The following is a 15,570-nucleotide window of genomic DNA, read 5'->3' on the forward strand; positions in this document are numbered from 1 at the left end:
TATTTCTATTAATAACAAATGAAATAGAGCATACGAATTCTTTAAATTACAAATAAAACGAGGTTGTCAATTGTTATTTGTCAACAGTAAAATTTTATGACGTATAAAATTATATTGCTTGAGGGATTCAACAATTGCCCATATTTCAAAGTAATCACATAGCAGTAAACTGGAATATGCACGTAAATAATTTTCAAGCTGGGATGTTAATAGACATATAGTACTGTAGAGGAATCGTGGAGGTTTTACATCGAAAATCTTGTAGCTGCAATTTATTTTTATTCATTCTTTATTATTTGTTTCGTGTAAATTAGTATTTTTCGGAGCTTTATTTGAAGATTTTTCCCTGGTTAAACTTGCGCCCCTGTTTGTCAGTACCAGTCCAACTGAAGTACTGCTTCACCAGTGCTTTAGTTTCATCCTTGTTTGGGTCCAATTTTTCCCATTTATACGATTCGTAATCTATCTGCCAATCGGGGCTTAGCTACAGTAAAACAAATTGTATGGAAAATTAATTTACTGTAGAAACATTCAACATTATATAAGCCACTTGGCGATTAATATAAAATCCAATATATCCCCCAAAGGATGCTAAATAAGTGACCATGGCTCACAATATCCACAACCAAATGTTTTCGACATGGTACAGAAAGTTCAATTTGTAAGAAATTCATATATACACTCACCGTAAATGCCAAATCCTGTCCACGCCATACCCAAATTCCACTGATTGTGCTGTTGTTGTCTTCTCCAAAAAGACAAACACTGGCAAAAGCAGCTTTCCGCATTTTGTCAAGTCGTTGATACATGCCACCAATGAGATTGCAAGACATGAACACCTGGACAATGTAAGATTAACGAATACAATCTTAAATATGATTATATTTTAACCGTAGGTAATTCATAATATCTCCAAAAATATTCTTGCTACATGAAAAACTGAATGAAATTCAAATCCCGGCAGAGAATTCAGTATAACGAGTTTACCTTTGTCAACTCTTCAGGGTATTTGTATTCTCCAAACCAGATGCTGTAATGTTCAGGATCAAATTCTTTCCAGAAGAAAGGAATGGAGACAGTCTCTTCTTCATTGGAGTAACAACGCTTGAAACTATCCATATCAAAAGTACCTTTAGGCATTGTGTCAAATGGATCCTTAGATTTGGGTTCAGCAGCTGCTATTTCATCAGCTAAATCTACATCTGCCTCGCGAGGTTCTTTAGGTTCCTTTTTCTGTTCCTTTCGTTTTTCCTTCTTTTCTTTCTTTGCAGATGACTAAAAATTCATAATATTTGAAAGCTGTTCAGTAGTAGATCGGTATATGACAAACTGAAGATGAACGGTTATTTAATACTTTGACTGCTAATTATTGATGATAAAATACTTCGAAATTACTACTAGCTGCTGACTAAAGCCACAAGTTCATAGTACCATGCAACATATTTTGGAATAAGGTAGTATTTTATAAATAAATGGTATTTCACATGAACAATACTGTATATCTATATTTTTTGCTCACTTTTTCTTGAACGTCAGCAAACTTCTTGGGATCATATTCAAGAGTTTTGTCAGCCAGTTTAAAAGCACCGATTACATTGATGGACTCTGGCTGATATATAACAGTTTGGAACCATCTGTTCACATTTTGATACGGCTTGCGTAAACTCGGTTCCAAAATATACTGATATAAATGCAGTAGAGTTGTAGCAACACTAATATCTGCCAAAGTAAGTCGTTCCCCAACCAAGTACGTCCTTGTTAATAGATGTGAATTCAAAGCTGTCAAAGCTTTCTTAACATCGTCCTTGGCATGTTCTATAGTCTGAAAGATTAATTACGAAAATTGCAAAATCCTTGCTAATATGTTCTCTGATACACCCAGTACCTGTACAATGTTTAAAACACTGGATAGTTTTGATATTATTTAATTTTTTTTTTTTTTTTTTTTTTTTGGGGATAAGAGAAGTAAAACGTTAAACGTATTATGCAAGCTGAAGAACATATGAAAACATTCATCGCAATAGTAAGGTAGCTAATTATTTGTTTCAATGTCAGCAATATTGGTACGCAAATGTATAAAAGAATGACAGATGCGTTTGAATATTCAGCATAGATTCATCTGCCTTCTCGTGTTACGAAACTTGAATTTAAAACATTCAGGCTCGTCTTTGAACAAAGGCGATGTGATAAATGTCAAACTAATGCCATGATGGGATTTCTCATGTTTATGCAGTTTTGCAGAACAACTTTAGCCAAATCTAAACTGTAATAAAATATCATGAACATTGAATTCTTTGTAAAATAAGAAAATTTTGTTTTACGGTGGACAAGAATTTCATACCTGTTTGTTGTATTGCATGAGGCCTAATAATGGGAAAACCCAAGCACAGCTGGCAGGAAGGATCTCCGAATCGGCAAATCCAAACCATTGCACAATTTCTGCTCTCTCAATGTCAGTTTTGCCTCTCAGCTGCTCATTGGCAACTAGAAACACAAAAATAGCACAAACTTTTGGCAAAGAGATCGGCAAAAACAATAAATGATAGAAATTAAAACCAGTTGTTTCGGAAATTGTATGTCATAAAACGTGAAAATTTCATACCTATCTGTCACCCAAAGTATATGTATAATTCAGCATCAAGCTCACAATACTGATGTGAAATTGAAGCAGAAGACAAATATTTAAATAAATATCACGTATTGAAATTAATTAAGAGGTAGAATGCATACAACGTATAATATGTTATTCTTGAATTGTAAAAATTAATTAAAAAGGAAAAAGATAAAAAAAAAAACAACAACGAATGAAAACAATAAAGAGAAAAAATATTTTTAGCTGAGGGTAAAAATGTTGATTATGCATACCATAGTAAGCAATTGCATTGCTTTCGGTGATATATTTGCCATCAGCAGTCTCGAAAGCTGGAACCTTCAACAAACATTCGGCGTTATTAAAAACACGTCGGCAGTAAAATATGCGTGACATAAAGCGGTGTCAGCATACCACGGCGATAAGACTTAAGACAGAATCCATCGATGACTGATGATATTTCAGTGATAGACGTATAAAAAAAATGTAACCAAAATAGAAATTAATCTCACCTTTCCAAGAGGAAATTTTTTCAGGAAGGCATCGCTCTTATTGGTTTCGCCGAAAATGAAATCTTCGGCAATTTTAACCTTAGCACCGGAATATTGGGCTGCGATCAGCGCCTTGTAGGCCCTGAAGTTCTCTGGGTACGTGTACAGGGTCTAAAAAAATTTACACGCCATATAAATGTATGATGTTTAATTGTCATATTGCACGCATTCACGTGACCGATTCGTCGAACAAGACGGTGATGTTTTACGAAGAATATTTCGCGTAAAAACACTTACTCCGGACGCCATTGTGCCGAGCTACAGGAAGAGGAAGTCTAGAGATCGAAAGCCGGCTCATGACGAAGCGCCTGCGCGCCTTTCTCCTTCACAGCTGTTCTTTTTTTTCACTATTTCTCGAATTGTCACCCGGCGACGGGAAATATCACAAATCTCAGTGGGTGCACGTACACATTTCTCCGCAATAAAACATATATAACTAGGTCGAACCAAAATTAGATGAAATTAGTTTGATACAAAGTATGAATGTGATCGATTTTTTTTATTCTTACAATTTCTTTATTATACGAATTATAAATTATTAAATATATTTTACATTACAGGCATCTGAAGTTCCTCGTGACTGCTAAAAATAAGACCATCTCGTTCCAACATATCATTTTAAACCGTTTTGTGACATTATAGAATAAAGTAAATTCTATGCAAGAAAAAAAAAAAAAACATTAATTTTGAGTAACGATTTTTAATTGGGTTACTACCTCACTGTTGAAAATTGGAACTTTATAAGAACATTAGGTATCAGGTTAATTTTTTTACGAATTAGGTAGACATAATAGTTTACATACTATTTATCAATGAGTCTGATTTCTGATTATCAATTAAGCTTGCCCAATCTGGGACTCTGTTTGACATGAGGTAATTTTCTTTCGTCAAACAACGTAGTGGCAAATCTGCAATACCAAATATAGCACCACCAAGCCATGCTGTGTAATTAGCTTTGCTTGGTGCCTTATGAAACTTGACTGTACTTATTTTTAATTTCTCAGAATATAAGTTACTCTTCAGTAATGTCAAAAGTTCAGATTTCAAACGTGGCAAAAATCCTTTTGCCATTGTCGTTCCTCCAATCAGCAGAATATTTTCAGCAAGCGGATGTCTCATGTCTACAGGGCACTGCAATGAACAATAAAATACAGAATAATTGGTAAGCGGTCACATTTTTGGAAAGAAATCTAATAAAATTAATCAATCTAATATTCACATTATTAGTACATAATGGTTACCTTCACTATAGCATCTAGTATCATGGTTGGTACACTCAAATTGTCATTGTCTCGCTCCCACAATAATTCGAAAGCTTTTTCACGTACTGATCCGGGTACAGTTATAGTTTTGACTCCAGGATATTTAACTGATGGAGGTGCAATTGGTGGTTCATCAGTTTGCAATTTGAGAGACCGCTCTATTGTGGTAACAAAGCAGGTTCTAACTTTGATATCTTCAATTGTTTTCTCAACGTCACTGCCGTCGTTAGGCAGGACGGTTTTCAATTCTTTCTTTATGCACCTGTAAGCAACAGATACTAATATTGAATACGATGCTCATCGTTTAAGCAGATTAGAAAAATCTGAAATATTCAATTTACTCATGGACCGCGTGTCCTGCCAGTGGCAAGGCCTGCCATGCCTTGAGAACTGGCACACCTTCGTAAATCGGAATCAACGTTGCTTCTTTATATCCAACGTCTAATACCAATGCTGTAGAAACTCCCAAAGTACTAACAGCAACCAAGTGGGAAGGTGCAAGCATCAAGGAACCAATTTCAAAGTGTCGGAAAAATACTTTAGCCAAAGTATCTCGAAATTCTGTTGGAGTCAATATAGACTCAACAATAATTACTTTTATATCTTTGGGACTGACAACAACGTGCCTATAAATTGAAACAAATTGCATCAGTACTGGTCCCATCGAGATTTTTTTTTTGAATTCGTCCAATCATATAATTTGTAAATTGTGTATAATGATTTTAAAATTACCTGAAGAAGAGTAAGTGAATGAATTCGACTAGAAGCTGATACAAGTCCTGTGAATCCTCGTAAGAGAATACCTTCCTTATTTTCCCAGATTCTGGACATTTCACTTCAGTTTTTATTATGCCGCGAGGTACCGACTCTCCAGCATATCCATATCTGGTGATGTAATGAATCTAAGTATCGTCTCAAGCTTGGTAAGAATTCACTAATTAATGATTACTTATCTTTTGTACACTCACTTAGTATATGCGCTTCCAATGTCAAAAACAACGGTTTGCTTGTCCGAAATTAACCTGATACCCTCGTACAACGACATTTTATCCTTTTTTCTTAGGTCAAAATTAATCTGATTATGACCTGAAGCAAATTTTTCCAGATCTAGATTCCATTAGAGGTTAAAAATCATAGGTTAAGCAGAACTGTCATTGTAAGCACTACATGAGAGCATAGACTAAATACAGATAGACTGCGCAGTTTTAGGCTAGATTTTCACGGGCAACGAAATGCCGCGGCAGCCAGCAGCGCGAAGCTGCCGTTAACTTTTGAGGTAAAGATTACCAAGCAGTTACCACGACGTTACTTATAATGTATTTAAGTATACGGCAACCCTCGAAATTGACCACAAGTACGACAAAACACGGTTGTAGAATCGGTGAACGATACGACACGTGTATTCGCCAAGAGAAACCTCTCTGTATTCGCTATTAAATTTGATGACCTGATTCAACAGTATCACCACGACGCTCGTCGCGCACTCCAGTGGCAGCCTGCTAAACTATATTTCGTGGCCGCATATTTGCTGAAACAACAGTCTATACTGGAGAAGTTGACCTTATATATACATTGCTTTATGCCCAACACGAAAAGTGGAAAATTTTGTCAGATACAGTGTTTTCCGAGCATTTCCGAGTGCACAGGGTAATTGTTTTGAACCAAAATGCCCAGAAAAAATAGCAAAGGTCGTGGCTGGAATAACCATCAACCACAGCAAAGACGAGATAACTCCGAAAGAAGACAATACTACGGTAAGTATTCCTTTTTTACAAATTGTTCTTTTTACAACATGGAATCATACTAACTAAGAAGAGGTTAATTTTGCTTGAAACGAGTGCGTAAGTTTTGAGTATATTTAAATATAATTTAGTATACTCTAGGGGTAAAAAAGCACGATTTTTTTAGCACACGTCAGTACCTCACTGCTCTTATCATAGACTAATGGTTCACTTGTGATTGTATGCAACCTCTGTAACACACCGACACTTCAGGATTTCTTTGAACAAGTTAGGGATACATAAGTCAGTTTTCATTAACCGTTTTGTCCTCCTTAGGTCACGATGACAGAACGTTATACTCTGATCGTGACTCCGCACCAAGGGTATCGTTTAAAACGTCAAGGATTGGCAAAGGAGGTCGAGGCGAAAGGCACAATAGGGACAGACAAAGAGACTTAGAAGCTGGACTGAGACGACACTTGGACGATGATGCCGAGATGTCTAACGAAGTCAGGCAAAACCGCGGCCGGTCTGGGGTGGCGTGGAGGGGCAATGCAAGGGGCATGGGGTAAATTTATACTTCCAGTGCACTAAATGGTTTATATTGTTATAAGTAGAAGTGTCATTTAAAATATTTGCGTTAAATTTCAGTCGGCCTAGAACAAGAAGGAATAGTCCCGTGCCTCCCAGAGGAGTCGATGATCACAGATATAGGAATTTACAGGCAGCTCCAGCCAATTGTTACAAAGTTCATATCTCAAATACCTCTACATTCAACAAAGAATATTTGCTTGACGTTCTAACTTCTTATTTAACACCTGACACATTTATTCCAATTATGGTAAGCACGCTACATAAATAGACTAGTCCTTATTCAGGGTGCTGATGAATATTTTCAGGGCGGCCCCCCAAATCGACTCCAAATAATTCAAAAACAATAATATATTTAGCATTGTTTTGAGGATATTTTTTTCTTTTTCATAGCTTCATTTTTCAATTATTTTCAATGCATTTCAACTCAAAAATTCTAAAAACCGCGACTTAGGATTAATATATCTAAAACGCGATTTTCAAAAAGAAAGATATCTTCAACAGAAGTTAATTATATATTTATTATACTTGAATTATACCCCGTTTGATTCAGATGTTACGTCCAGCATACCACTTCTCTCTATTTTTCCTACTCGCTAACTCTCCCACAGTTCTTATATGAATCTCATGGTCTCTGTCCTGTCCTCTTATCTCTACCTAGTCTCACGGTATTCACTATCGCGCTTACTCATCAAATTCTATTCCCTTCCTTCAGCATCTTCACACCTTTTCTGCACCCGTACGTTTCAAGTCTCTAGCGACACTCCTATTCTAACTCTCAACAACGTCACAACTAGACTTCTTACATAGCTTCATACAGCACACTTCGTTTTTACCGCCATCTGAGCTTCCTCGAAATAAATATATAAGTAATATCTCAAACAAACCCTACGTTATTCAATCCTCATACTGATTTCTGGTTGACATAGTACGTAAAAGTGAAGCCAACCGGTTTATTCCTACCGCTCAGGAGTAAACTCCATTAACGGACGTAACACAGATTTTTCTTATGACAATTACTGGAAAATAAAGATAAAGTGTAAAATGAACACAAAATTTAATGTTGTTATTATGGCAAAACGAAACCCATGTGGAACAGCATGAGGAGGTAAGATAAAAATTTGAAAAACTTAGAGGATTGTTTTTGAATTATTTGTAGCCAATTTGGGAGGCAGCCTGGAAAAAATTCATCAATACTCTAAACAAGGTCTACCCTACTGCATACTTATTATTTGTATAATATATGCATCGCCTTGCTTGCAATTCTTTGTAGATGATTACATCTTGTGTATTATATTATTACTAATTTTTGCGAAAATGTCTGACACTACTTTCTATTGTTATCAGGCAATACTGAACTTTAATAACTGTGATTTTGTATGTATCAGTACAAATTTGAAGGTAATGATGTCACCTTCTACGTAGATGAATTTACAATTGCAAATAAACTGCTGAAAGCCGACCGTCAAATCCTAGCCAATAATGGATCCAAATTGACTATCAAAGTGAGGCCTTATTTTCCACCAGCCAAAGTTGACCAGCAATTCAAAGATAGAATTAAAATTGCTGTTGTAAAACGATATGTTGCAGCAAGTGCCCTTGATTTATCACAGTTTCACAGAGACAAAGGTGAGTAACTTTAAAACTTATGAAATTATTCCAGAGTACCTCAGGAATATTTCTAGGTTAATATGATTTATCTAGTTAAATGGAAATGTTGCATGAAATTCTTATTGTTTCTAATAAATTGATAACATTATTAGCATCAATTCTAATTCCTTTCTCTATGACTCAAACAGATCTGTATCAGGATATGTTTTGCGCACTGTTTCAACCCAAAATATTGATGGCAGTGATAGATGTAATAAGTGAGCACACTCCAAACTTGGAAGCACTAAACTTGGACGGCAATAAATTGCAAAATATTGACAGACTTGGTACTCAACTGCACACAAAATTACCAAATCTGTCGATATTACACCTTAGCAATAATCGAGTGAGTACTTTGCAAATCGTTAATGTATATGATGCCGATAAATAACTTTGTAGATATCTTAGCACTCGACTGAATCTTAGTTCGTAAGGAAAAAGAATTTACATCAATTTTCAGTATATTTACTTCTCATACAGATTCGAGATTTGAAAGCAATCGATGGACTGAAGCAATTAAAGCTGAAAGAACTTCGATTGTTAGGTAATCCCTTATGTGACAAATACAAACAGTGGCCAGAGGAATTTATCAGGTAACTTCTTCAACAATTTTAGCTTTAATAACTTGCAAGCAATACTATTCAGTTTGTGATATTTGACACCGTTAGATATTCATAGTGTTTTACTTTATCTGTTTCTGTATTAACATTGGCTGCTCCTGGTTTTTGTCTTCGACTACTAAAGCGATATTCGGAAACGATTTCCAAAACTCCTAAAATTGGTAAGTCCTAAATATGGTTTCAAGACGACGAATTATTTTTTGAGTTTTTGTAACGTTTATTATGAAATTGTTGATGATACAAAAAAAAATAATAATTTTTATAAATAGGATGACATGAACCTTCCACCTCCAATTGGATTTGAGATAGCAGCAGATGAAGATGCATCAAAACTGCCAGTATCTCAACGAGTATTTTCAATAACTAATGAAACTCGTCAAGTGGCTGATGCATTCCTTCATCAATATTTCCTCATTTTCGATAGCAATAACCGTCAACCGCTGCTCAATGCATATGATGAACAAGCATCATTTAGTTTAACTATTGCGTGTAAACACGACAATTTAAACAGGTACTTACGTAAGCAATCAGCATTATAATATTCTTAAGTGAGACCTGCTATTTTCCTGTGATTAATCAATTATTAATTTATCAATGCCAACAGGTTTAAAGAGTACCTGCCACACAACAGAAATTTATTCAGAGTGAACGATCAGGAAAGAAGACTAAAATTATTGAAGCAAGGCAGATTAACTATTGTTTCGTTTTTATCGGAGATCCCAAAAACAAAGCATTGTTTCAACAGCTTTTCCATGGACATTAGTCTTTGCTCGGTAAAATATAATACAAAATGCGTATTTTTTAATTTCAGAATGCTCAAAACACCTAAACCAATTAACTCATAGTAATGAAGTGTCGTTATGTATTTATTTTTCAATTAAAATCGCACGGATAATTCTTTGAAAAACTGATTCCTTTGTTGTGTACCAGGGTGTCAACCACCGTTAATTTAACGATAAATTTCACACGTTGCAGGAAGTGGCGATGATAGTCATGATAACTGGGGTTTTCCAAGAAGTGGAAACTGATAAAAAACCACTACGTTATTTCAGCCGAAGCTTGCTCATAGTTCCCCAGGGATCGGGGTTTTGTATTCGCAATGAACAATTGCATATAAACGAGCCGACAGATGAACAAAAAAAGCAGGCTCTAACAGAGATTTCTGCTGACAATAGTAATGCAAGAGTAACAGAATCCAGTGAACCAGTAGTAGCTCAACAAGATCTGCATCTGCAAATGGCTATGGCTCTTAGCCAACAGTCTGGTATGAACCTGGAATGGAGTAGGGAGTGCCTAACCAAAGTGCAATGGAACTTTGACATGGCTCTCGCAGCGTTTAAGAAGTTTCATGAATTGGGACAAGTTCCTCCGCAAGCATTTCAGAAATAAATTTGCAACATTCGGTTCAATGAGACAGCTTAGTTTAACTTATATTAATGAAAATCTTATTCCATTCAAATCATGTTTGTATATACAATCCGTACGTATTTAAATAAATATACGTTTTCTATGACCGTTTAATGACTTTCCGTGAGTTTTGAAACACCTCCATCATTCCCGAGTTAGTTCAATACGGCAGTAAACGCATGTCTCATTCATTCCCGACATTTTCGCGCCAAAGACTACTTTCAGTTCCGAGGAGGTACCCAAGACGCAGGCTGTCACGAGGAGGTTAGTTATCCGTACAGTCAAAGAATACCATTTTTCATCATGTTTAAACACGTGGAATTACCCAAATCAGTTACTTAATTGTCATAACGAAGCTGGCAACTGTTTAGCAGTGAAATTCGAGAATGAACTCTTCAGTTTAAACCGTATAAAAATTGTCGAGTTATTTGTACCAATTCGTGTATCGTGAATCCATCGCCGAACAAAGAGCAGACCCACCATAATTTCTAAAACTCTGACACAACGTTGTTGATGTCCCGGAATTACTCGGCAGTGAATAATAATTCTCGAAAAAATTTGAGTAATTTTATTGCCATGCAATTTCATAATCATTTTTCAATGTTAAATGTTGAAAAAGTACGCGATATTATAACCTCACTTTTCTAGGAAACTACAACCGCATATAAAAATACTATAAAAATTTGTACAGTAACTTATCCTTCGATCACCTGTAATAGGAAAAACAGCATTACATTTGAATAAATGATCCCAGTAACTCCACTGTTAACAGCTGTCACTGTCACAAAAACATTCAGACGAAATATTCACGTCATTTTGTTTCATTGCAAAAAGGTGAGTCGTGACGTATTTGTAAGTATTGATTACCCATCAATAAATTGAAGTTCAAGTTGATCCTACACTTTTGTCAATAATAATTTTAGAGAAATGAAATATCCCCTCTCAACGTGCATATTAAATTTATACAAAGATTCAGCCTGTCTTGACGCACTGTTTACTTGTTTAGGTTTATCATATGACGACAATACCATTGAAACATTTATTGATAAAAAATCTTAACAAGGAAGCATCAGGTGTGGAAGCCCTATTTTCGACATACGTCGATTTAATAGAATCTAATGCGAGTGAAAGTACGCACAGAGAATTTGAAAAATCCATTATGGAGCCGTACCTAAACACATGTTATGGATCATCAAGCGATCATCGATCATATGACGCAAGCACTGTCACCTTTAAAGATGCTCTGAAAAATCATGAAAGTACTTCGTCAACACCTACAAACCCAGATCTTAATACGATGCCTACAAATGATATCTGTAGAGTGCAACAAAATTACAAAGCAATGCGAACATGGAGAAAGGTCGGCAGAGGTTTGTACCTTAAGATGTATTAGGTAACAATTGATATTCTCAATCTTACTGCTAATTGTTCAATTGTTTAAAAAAGTATATACGTATTAATTAAATTGTCTTATGATTGTGAAGGTAAGTCAGTTCGTTTTAGCTGTCGAACTAGTGAAGATTTTAATATTTCAATGCTGTTTCTCAGATATGTAAGCTGATATCATGAAAGTAGAGAAATGAAGATATCCCAGATTTCTTTTCCATCCTAATTACAAATAATCAAACCATGGTTTGTTTCAGGACGAAACTTACCAAACTCTGAGAAAAATTGTGTCATTAGACTATTTTCTTACAATATTTTGGCTCAGTATCTTTTAGAAATGCACAGTTACTTATATAAGCATCATAATCAGCGCACTCTCGAATGGGAAACTCGTAAGAAATTACTGATACAAGAAATATTGGAAGCTCAGGCTACTGTGAGTGCACATCTCGTTTTCGTAGGCTTGTGAAAATATATGCTAATCTGTCTGTTCATCGACTGAAGTTGGTTAAAGAAACATCAAAATGCGTTTATAAAGTATTAATTTCATGCACTGATTATTTCAAAGGTAATATGTCTTCAAGAAATGCAAGAGGACCATCTGAATGAATTTCTAAAACCCTTTAAAGAACATAAGTATAATCATTTATACAAGAAGCGCACAAACGATAAAAAGGACGGACTGCTTCTGATGTATCGATCCGACGTATTTGATCTCGTTGAGTATGAAAATGTAGAATTTTTCCAGTCAGACGTAGAAATTCTCAACCGAGACAACGTTGCTATAATTGTCAAGCTGTCATTGAAGGACAGTCCAGAAACACAGATAGTTATTGCCACCACACATTTACTTTATAACCCAAAACGAGACGACATCAGACTCTGTCAGACTCAGATTTTAATAGCTGAACTGGAGAGAATTGCTTTTATTAAAAATACGTCGTGAGTTACTTGCCAAATGATTGTTTTAAAAAATAATAATTTCTATGGGCACCAATTATCCATTACATCCGCATTTGTAACAGAAGAGGCCCGACATATCATCCTATAATTCTGGCTGGAGATTTTAATTTGCAACCAAAGTCAGGAGTGTATAAATTTATAACTGAAGGTTCGTTTCTATACATGGGAAAAAGTCGAACTCTAGGGCCAGCGGATCACCGCAGTTTGAGCAATTCACTTATTCCGCCACATTTATATGTGACCGACAGTTGTCAACATTTCTGCATACTGTTAAAAAGACTGCGCAATCGCGGTGAAGGCAAAGTCATGGTAAGCATAAAATTCAGTTGCTACTTAGTACTGTTCAGAAGAAGAAACGATTCTAATTCCAATATCATGATGAAGGTCAAACACTTTTATTGAAAAATAATAAAGTAACTTGGCATAAAATATATTAAGAATTTATTAATAAAATTATAAAACTAAATGTATTTATACAGTGATGTAAAATATTGTTTCACAGTTGGAAAACAGTGAGAAAGGGTTATCTAAAACTAGTTGGGACTCTTGCGATAAGAATCAGTTTCGAAAGGATGAAGTGAATGTCCGAAATAAAAACTTCCAAAAAATACAAATATTAGATGGTCATCATGTGAATTTTGGATCTGGTTCTTTAACCCACCCATTTAAATTTCGAAGCGTTTACTCACACATTGATCGTAATGGGCAAAACGAAGCTACAACTCACCAAGACGGCTGGGTTACAGTGGATTATATATTCTTTAGTGAAGTCGAGCTCATTGAACGATATACACTACCTACGCAAAAACAGTGTAAAGCTGTGTCAACTATACCAAATCGTGAGATTGGCAGTGATCACTTTAGTACAGGAGCAACTTTTATACTGCGAAAGAAACTGAGGCAGTAATCGTTCAGTCTCTGCCTCCACTTGCGTAATATAAATAAAGAAAAATATTTTCAATAAAAATTTGAGTCGATGTCATGTTTTTTTCAACATTTATCCTTCCACAGATAACTAATGTAGTGACACCAATATCTGGAAGCAGCTTTGATGCAATTATTCCATGTCATGAGGTTTTGTTTTACCATTTAGAAACAAAATATAAATACCATATTTCAATCTGAAATCGATGAAGTCCATTAAAAACAATAAATTTTGTTACTGTAGAAAAATCAAATTTGCATCCATTTGCAACCACACAACATACAATTCAAATGACTGACATAAACTTAAAATGCAGATATATCGTAGGCTATATAAAATACCATAGTGAAGGTGATGTGGTCATCGGTAGGAATACGTATAACTAATCATTAGATTATTTAAAAAAATCTTGATAAGTTCTGGTTTAGTGTACAAAGTTACGTGTCATACAACATTTAATTGGAGGGGAGATACTTGAGCTACGCCTCGGCCTAAATTAGGATCGTGCCAAGCGACAATGCAAGTATTAGTGACTGAAAATTTTTTAGATCTTGGAAAGCAATTGCTTCTACAGTATTTAGCAAAATCCTTGAATCTAACTTGTAACTCTGTATCGCCGCCGTTTGGCCCAACTGCAAAGTCGCATTTGAATTTTTTCGTACGAGCTTTCAAGCAACAATTCAAATATTCATTATTTGTTGTATAAATTTCATGTATATCGTGAAATTTTACACCTAATTCCTCTCTAATGATACCTGTAAGAAATAGATCATCTATCCAAAAATACTTGGGATAAATCTGTGCAACATCAACCAAATCTTTGGCAGTTTTTAGAGTCGTTACATATAACCAACCAGATAAAAAGTCTGGATAGAAGTCCGCAATATACTCATCCCTAGTAACGTACCATTTGTTCATTGGTTCGCGTATGGGACTCATATTTCTCAGTACGTAACCCATCACAATATTATGCGGTATACTGGCTGCTTTTATTACATCTATAATTTTGTAAAGGTCCACTACAATGTCATGATCCATTTTCATGATGTACGAAGCATTTTTACAATATTGCGTAGCCCATTTCAGGCCCATTACATGTTTGTAGGTAAGATTTTTGTATGCCTCAATAAAGTTGCCTTGAATAATGTCATTGTATCGCCGTGCTTCATCTAAAATAGCATTTTGGGTGACGTGGGTTTTATTTTGAACGTCATCGTGTAACAATGCTAATAAAAATATTCTTCTAACTCCCAATTCTTCCAATTCAGACTCGGAGTAAGCCCTGCGTAACGCACTTCTGGCCGACACATCAGCAGCGTACGAAGTGACAACCCAAACAAGAAAGCTAGTATCGCAGTCAGTGTTTATTACATATCGAAAGGGATTTAAATTCAACAAATTTCCTCTATCGATTTGGCTACTGTTGATCTTTCGAAAGTAAACTGGACTCGATTTTCTAACCACAGAAAATTGTTTAAACGTTATGTAAAAGAACACTACGATCAGTGTCCAAAAGATTACATAAGGCACCCCACGTCTTATATACATTTTGTGCTAAGGAGTGTTTCGCGAACCACAAATCGACAAAAATTAACCTTTCTTTACATCTAACAAATGCAAGTTTTTAAAATAGTCGCTCTGCCTCCCTCTTCCGCCACTCCCATATTTTCATAACACGCAATGCACGACCGAAGTTTGATGTTTTCCCGCGGTGCGAGAGAGAAACAGGAGGAGAGAAACATTGATTCGCGTTTGAATAATGCTAGCAAAAAAAGATGAGTACCAGGTCAGTGCGTTCACTGAGGAATATATCTTCAGAATATATCTTCATCAACGCTCAGCGCATCTTCTAAAGCAAATCCTCAATCGTACAACTGATGAAAGGGGTAAATTATTTCGCGGTT

At 35.5% G+C, this 15,570-nt stretch overlaps 5 protein-coding genes across 10 annotated transcripts; 2 read left to right on the forward strand and 3 right to left on the reverse strand.

The window, feature by feature from the left end:
• Positions 1–271: 271 nt before the first annotated feature.
• LOC107218229 (elongation factor 1-gamma) lies at positions 272–3,436 on the reverse strand. The gene is made up of 8 exons (XM_015656047.2): positions 3,379–3,436; positions 3,103–3,252; positions 2,866–2,929; positions 2,342–2,484; positions 1,520–1,822; positions 988–1,275; positions 687–839; positions 272–484 (listed from the first exon to the last, which is right to left on the reverse strand). Exons 1-8 carry the CDS (start codon positions 3,388–3,390, stop codon positions 329–331), a joined length of 1,269 nt encoding a protein of 422 aa, XP_015511533.1. The 5' UTR covers positions 3,391–3,436; the 3' UTR covers positions 272–328.
• A 189-nt stretch (positions 3,437–3,625) lies between these two features.
• On the reverse strand, positions 3,626–5,799 carry LOC107218211 (actin-related protein 10). The gene is made up of 5 exons (XM_015656012.2): positions 5,372–5,799; positions 5,136–5,288; positions 4,745–5,029; positions 4,383–4,665; positions 3,626–4,272 (listed from the first exon to the last, which is right to left on the reverse strand). Exons 1-5 carry the CDS (start codon positions 5,446–5,448, stop codon positions 3,937–3,939), a joined length of 1,134 nt encoding a protein of 377 aa, XP_015511498.2. The 5' UTR covers positions 5,449–5,799; the 3' UTR covers positions 3,626–3,936.
• Positions 5,800–5,973: 174 nt separating this feature from the next.
• LOC107218210 (nuclear RNA export factor 1) lies at positions 5,974–10,498 on the forward strand. Its single transcript, XM_015656011.2, has 10 exons — positions 5,974–6,157; positions 6,461–6,692; positions 6,776–6,965; positions 8,104–8,344; positions 8,515–8,711; positions 8,846–8,958; positions 9,110–9,146; positions 9,255–9,496; positions 9,590–9,758; positions 9,961–10,498. The coding sequence occupies exons 1-10, from the start codon at positions 6,070–6,072 to the stop codon at positions 10,372–10,374; spliced, it is 1,923 nt and encodes a 640-aa protein (XP_015511497.2). The 5' UTR covers positions 5,974–6,069; the 3' UTR covers positions 10,375–10,498.
• Positions 10,499–10,520: 22 nt separating this feature from the next.
• LOC124295026 (protein angel) lies at positions 10,521–13,702 on the forward strand. Of its 6 annotated transcripts, none has more exons than XM_046743053.1 (7): positions 10,554–10,656; positions 11,084–11,226; positions 11,399–11,762; positions 12,036–12,214; positions 12,347–12,720; positions 12,804–13,050; positions 13,244–13,702. In XM_046743053.1, exons 2-7 carry the CDS (start codon positions 11,137–11,139, stop codon positions 13,646–13,648), a joined length of 1,659 nt encoding a protein of 552 aa, XP_046599009.1. In that variant the 5' UTR covers positions 10,554–10,656; positions 11,084–11,136; the 3' UTR covers positions 13,649–13,702. The 6 variants fall into 6 exon arrangements, with proteins under 6 accessions (XP_046599013.1, XP_046599009.1, XP_046599008.1 ...); XM_046743052.1 differs by having other exon boundaries at positions 10,582–10,656; positions 11,041–11,226; XM_046743054.1 differs by having other exon boundaries at positions 10,615–11,010.
• On the reverse strand, positions 13,390–15,301 carry LOC107218214 (beta-1,3-galactosyltransferase 5-like). Its single transcript, XM_015656015.2, has one exon. It carries the CDS (start codon positions 15,212–15,214, stop codon positions 14,111–14,113), a length of 1,104 nt encoding a protein of 367 aa, XP_015511501.1. The 5' UTR covers positions 15,215–15,301; the 3' UTR covers positions 13,390–14,110.
• Positions 15,302–15,570: the final 269 nt, after the last annotated feature.

This window comes from Neodiprion lecontei, chromosome 6, assembly GCF_021901455.1.
Source record: "Neodiprion lecontei isolate iyNeoLeco1 chromosome 6, iyNeoLeco1.1, whole genome shotgun sequence".
Lineage (NCBI taxonomy): Eukaryota > Metazoa > Arthropoda > Insecta > Hymenoptera > Diprionidae > Neodiprion > Neodiprion lecontei.

Bases quoted from the DNA above. Each gene is read 5' to 3' on its own strand.
- LOC107218229 (XM_015656047.2), bottom strand. The intron at 840-987 runs GTAAACTCGTTA...TACATTGTCCAG, and splicing joins ACCCTGAAGAGTTGACAAAG to GTGTTCATGTCTTGCAATCT. The intron at 485-686 runs GTGAGTGTATAT...GTTTTACTGTAG, and splicing joins GACAGGATTTGGCATTTACG to CTAAGCCCCGATTGGCAGAT.
- LOC107218211 (XM_015656012.2), bottom strand. From the start codon at position 5,448: ATGTCGTTGTACGAGGGTATCAGGTTAATTTCGGACAAGCAAACCGTT. The intron at 5,289-5,371 runs GTGAGTGTACAA...TTACATCACCAG, and splicing joins ATTGGAAGCGCATATACTAA to ATATGGATATGCTGGAGAGT. The intron at 4,666-4,744 runs GTAAATTGAATA...TGTTGCTTACAG, and splicing joins GCAGGACACGCGGTCCATGA to GTGCATAAAGAAAGAATTGA.
- LOC107218210 (XM_015656011.2), top strand. From the start codon at position 6,070: ATGCCCAGAAAAAATAGCAAAGGTCGTGGCTGGAATAACCATCAACCA. The intron at 8,345-8,514 runs GTGAGTAACTTT...TGACTCAAACAG, and splicing joins ACAGTTTCACAGAGACAAAG to ATCTGTATCAGGATATGTTT. The intron at 9,759-9,960 runs GTAAAATATAAT...CACACGTTGCAG, and splicing joins TGGACATTAGTCTTTGCTCG to GAAGTGGCGATGATAGTCAT.
- LOC124295026 (XM_046743053.1), top strand. From the start codon at position 11,137: ATGATCCCAGTAACTCCACTGTTAACAGCTGTCACTGTCACAAAAACA. The intron at 12,721-12,803 runs GTGAGTTACTTG...CATTTGTAACAG, and splicing joins GCTTTTATTAAAAATACGTC to AAGAGGCCCGACATATCATC. The intron at 13,051-13,243 runs GTAAGCATAAAA...ATTGTTTCACAG, and splicing joins GCGGTGAAGGCAAAGTCATG to TTGGAAAACAGTGAGAAAGG.
- LOC107218214 (XM_015656015.2), bottom strand. From the start codon at position 15,214: ATGTATATAAGACGTGGGGTGCCTTATGTAATCTTTTGGACACTGATC.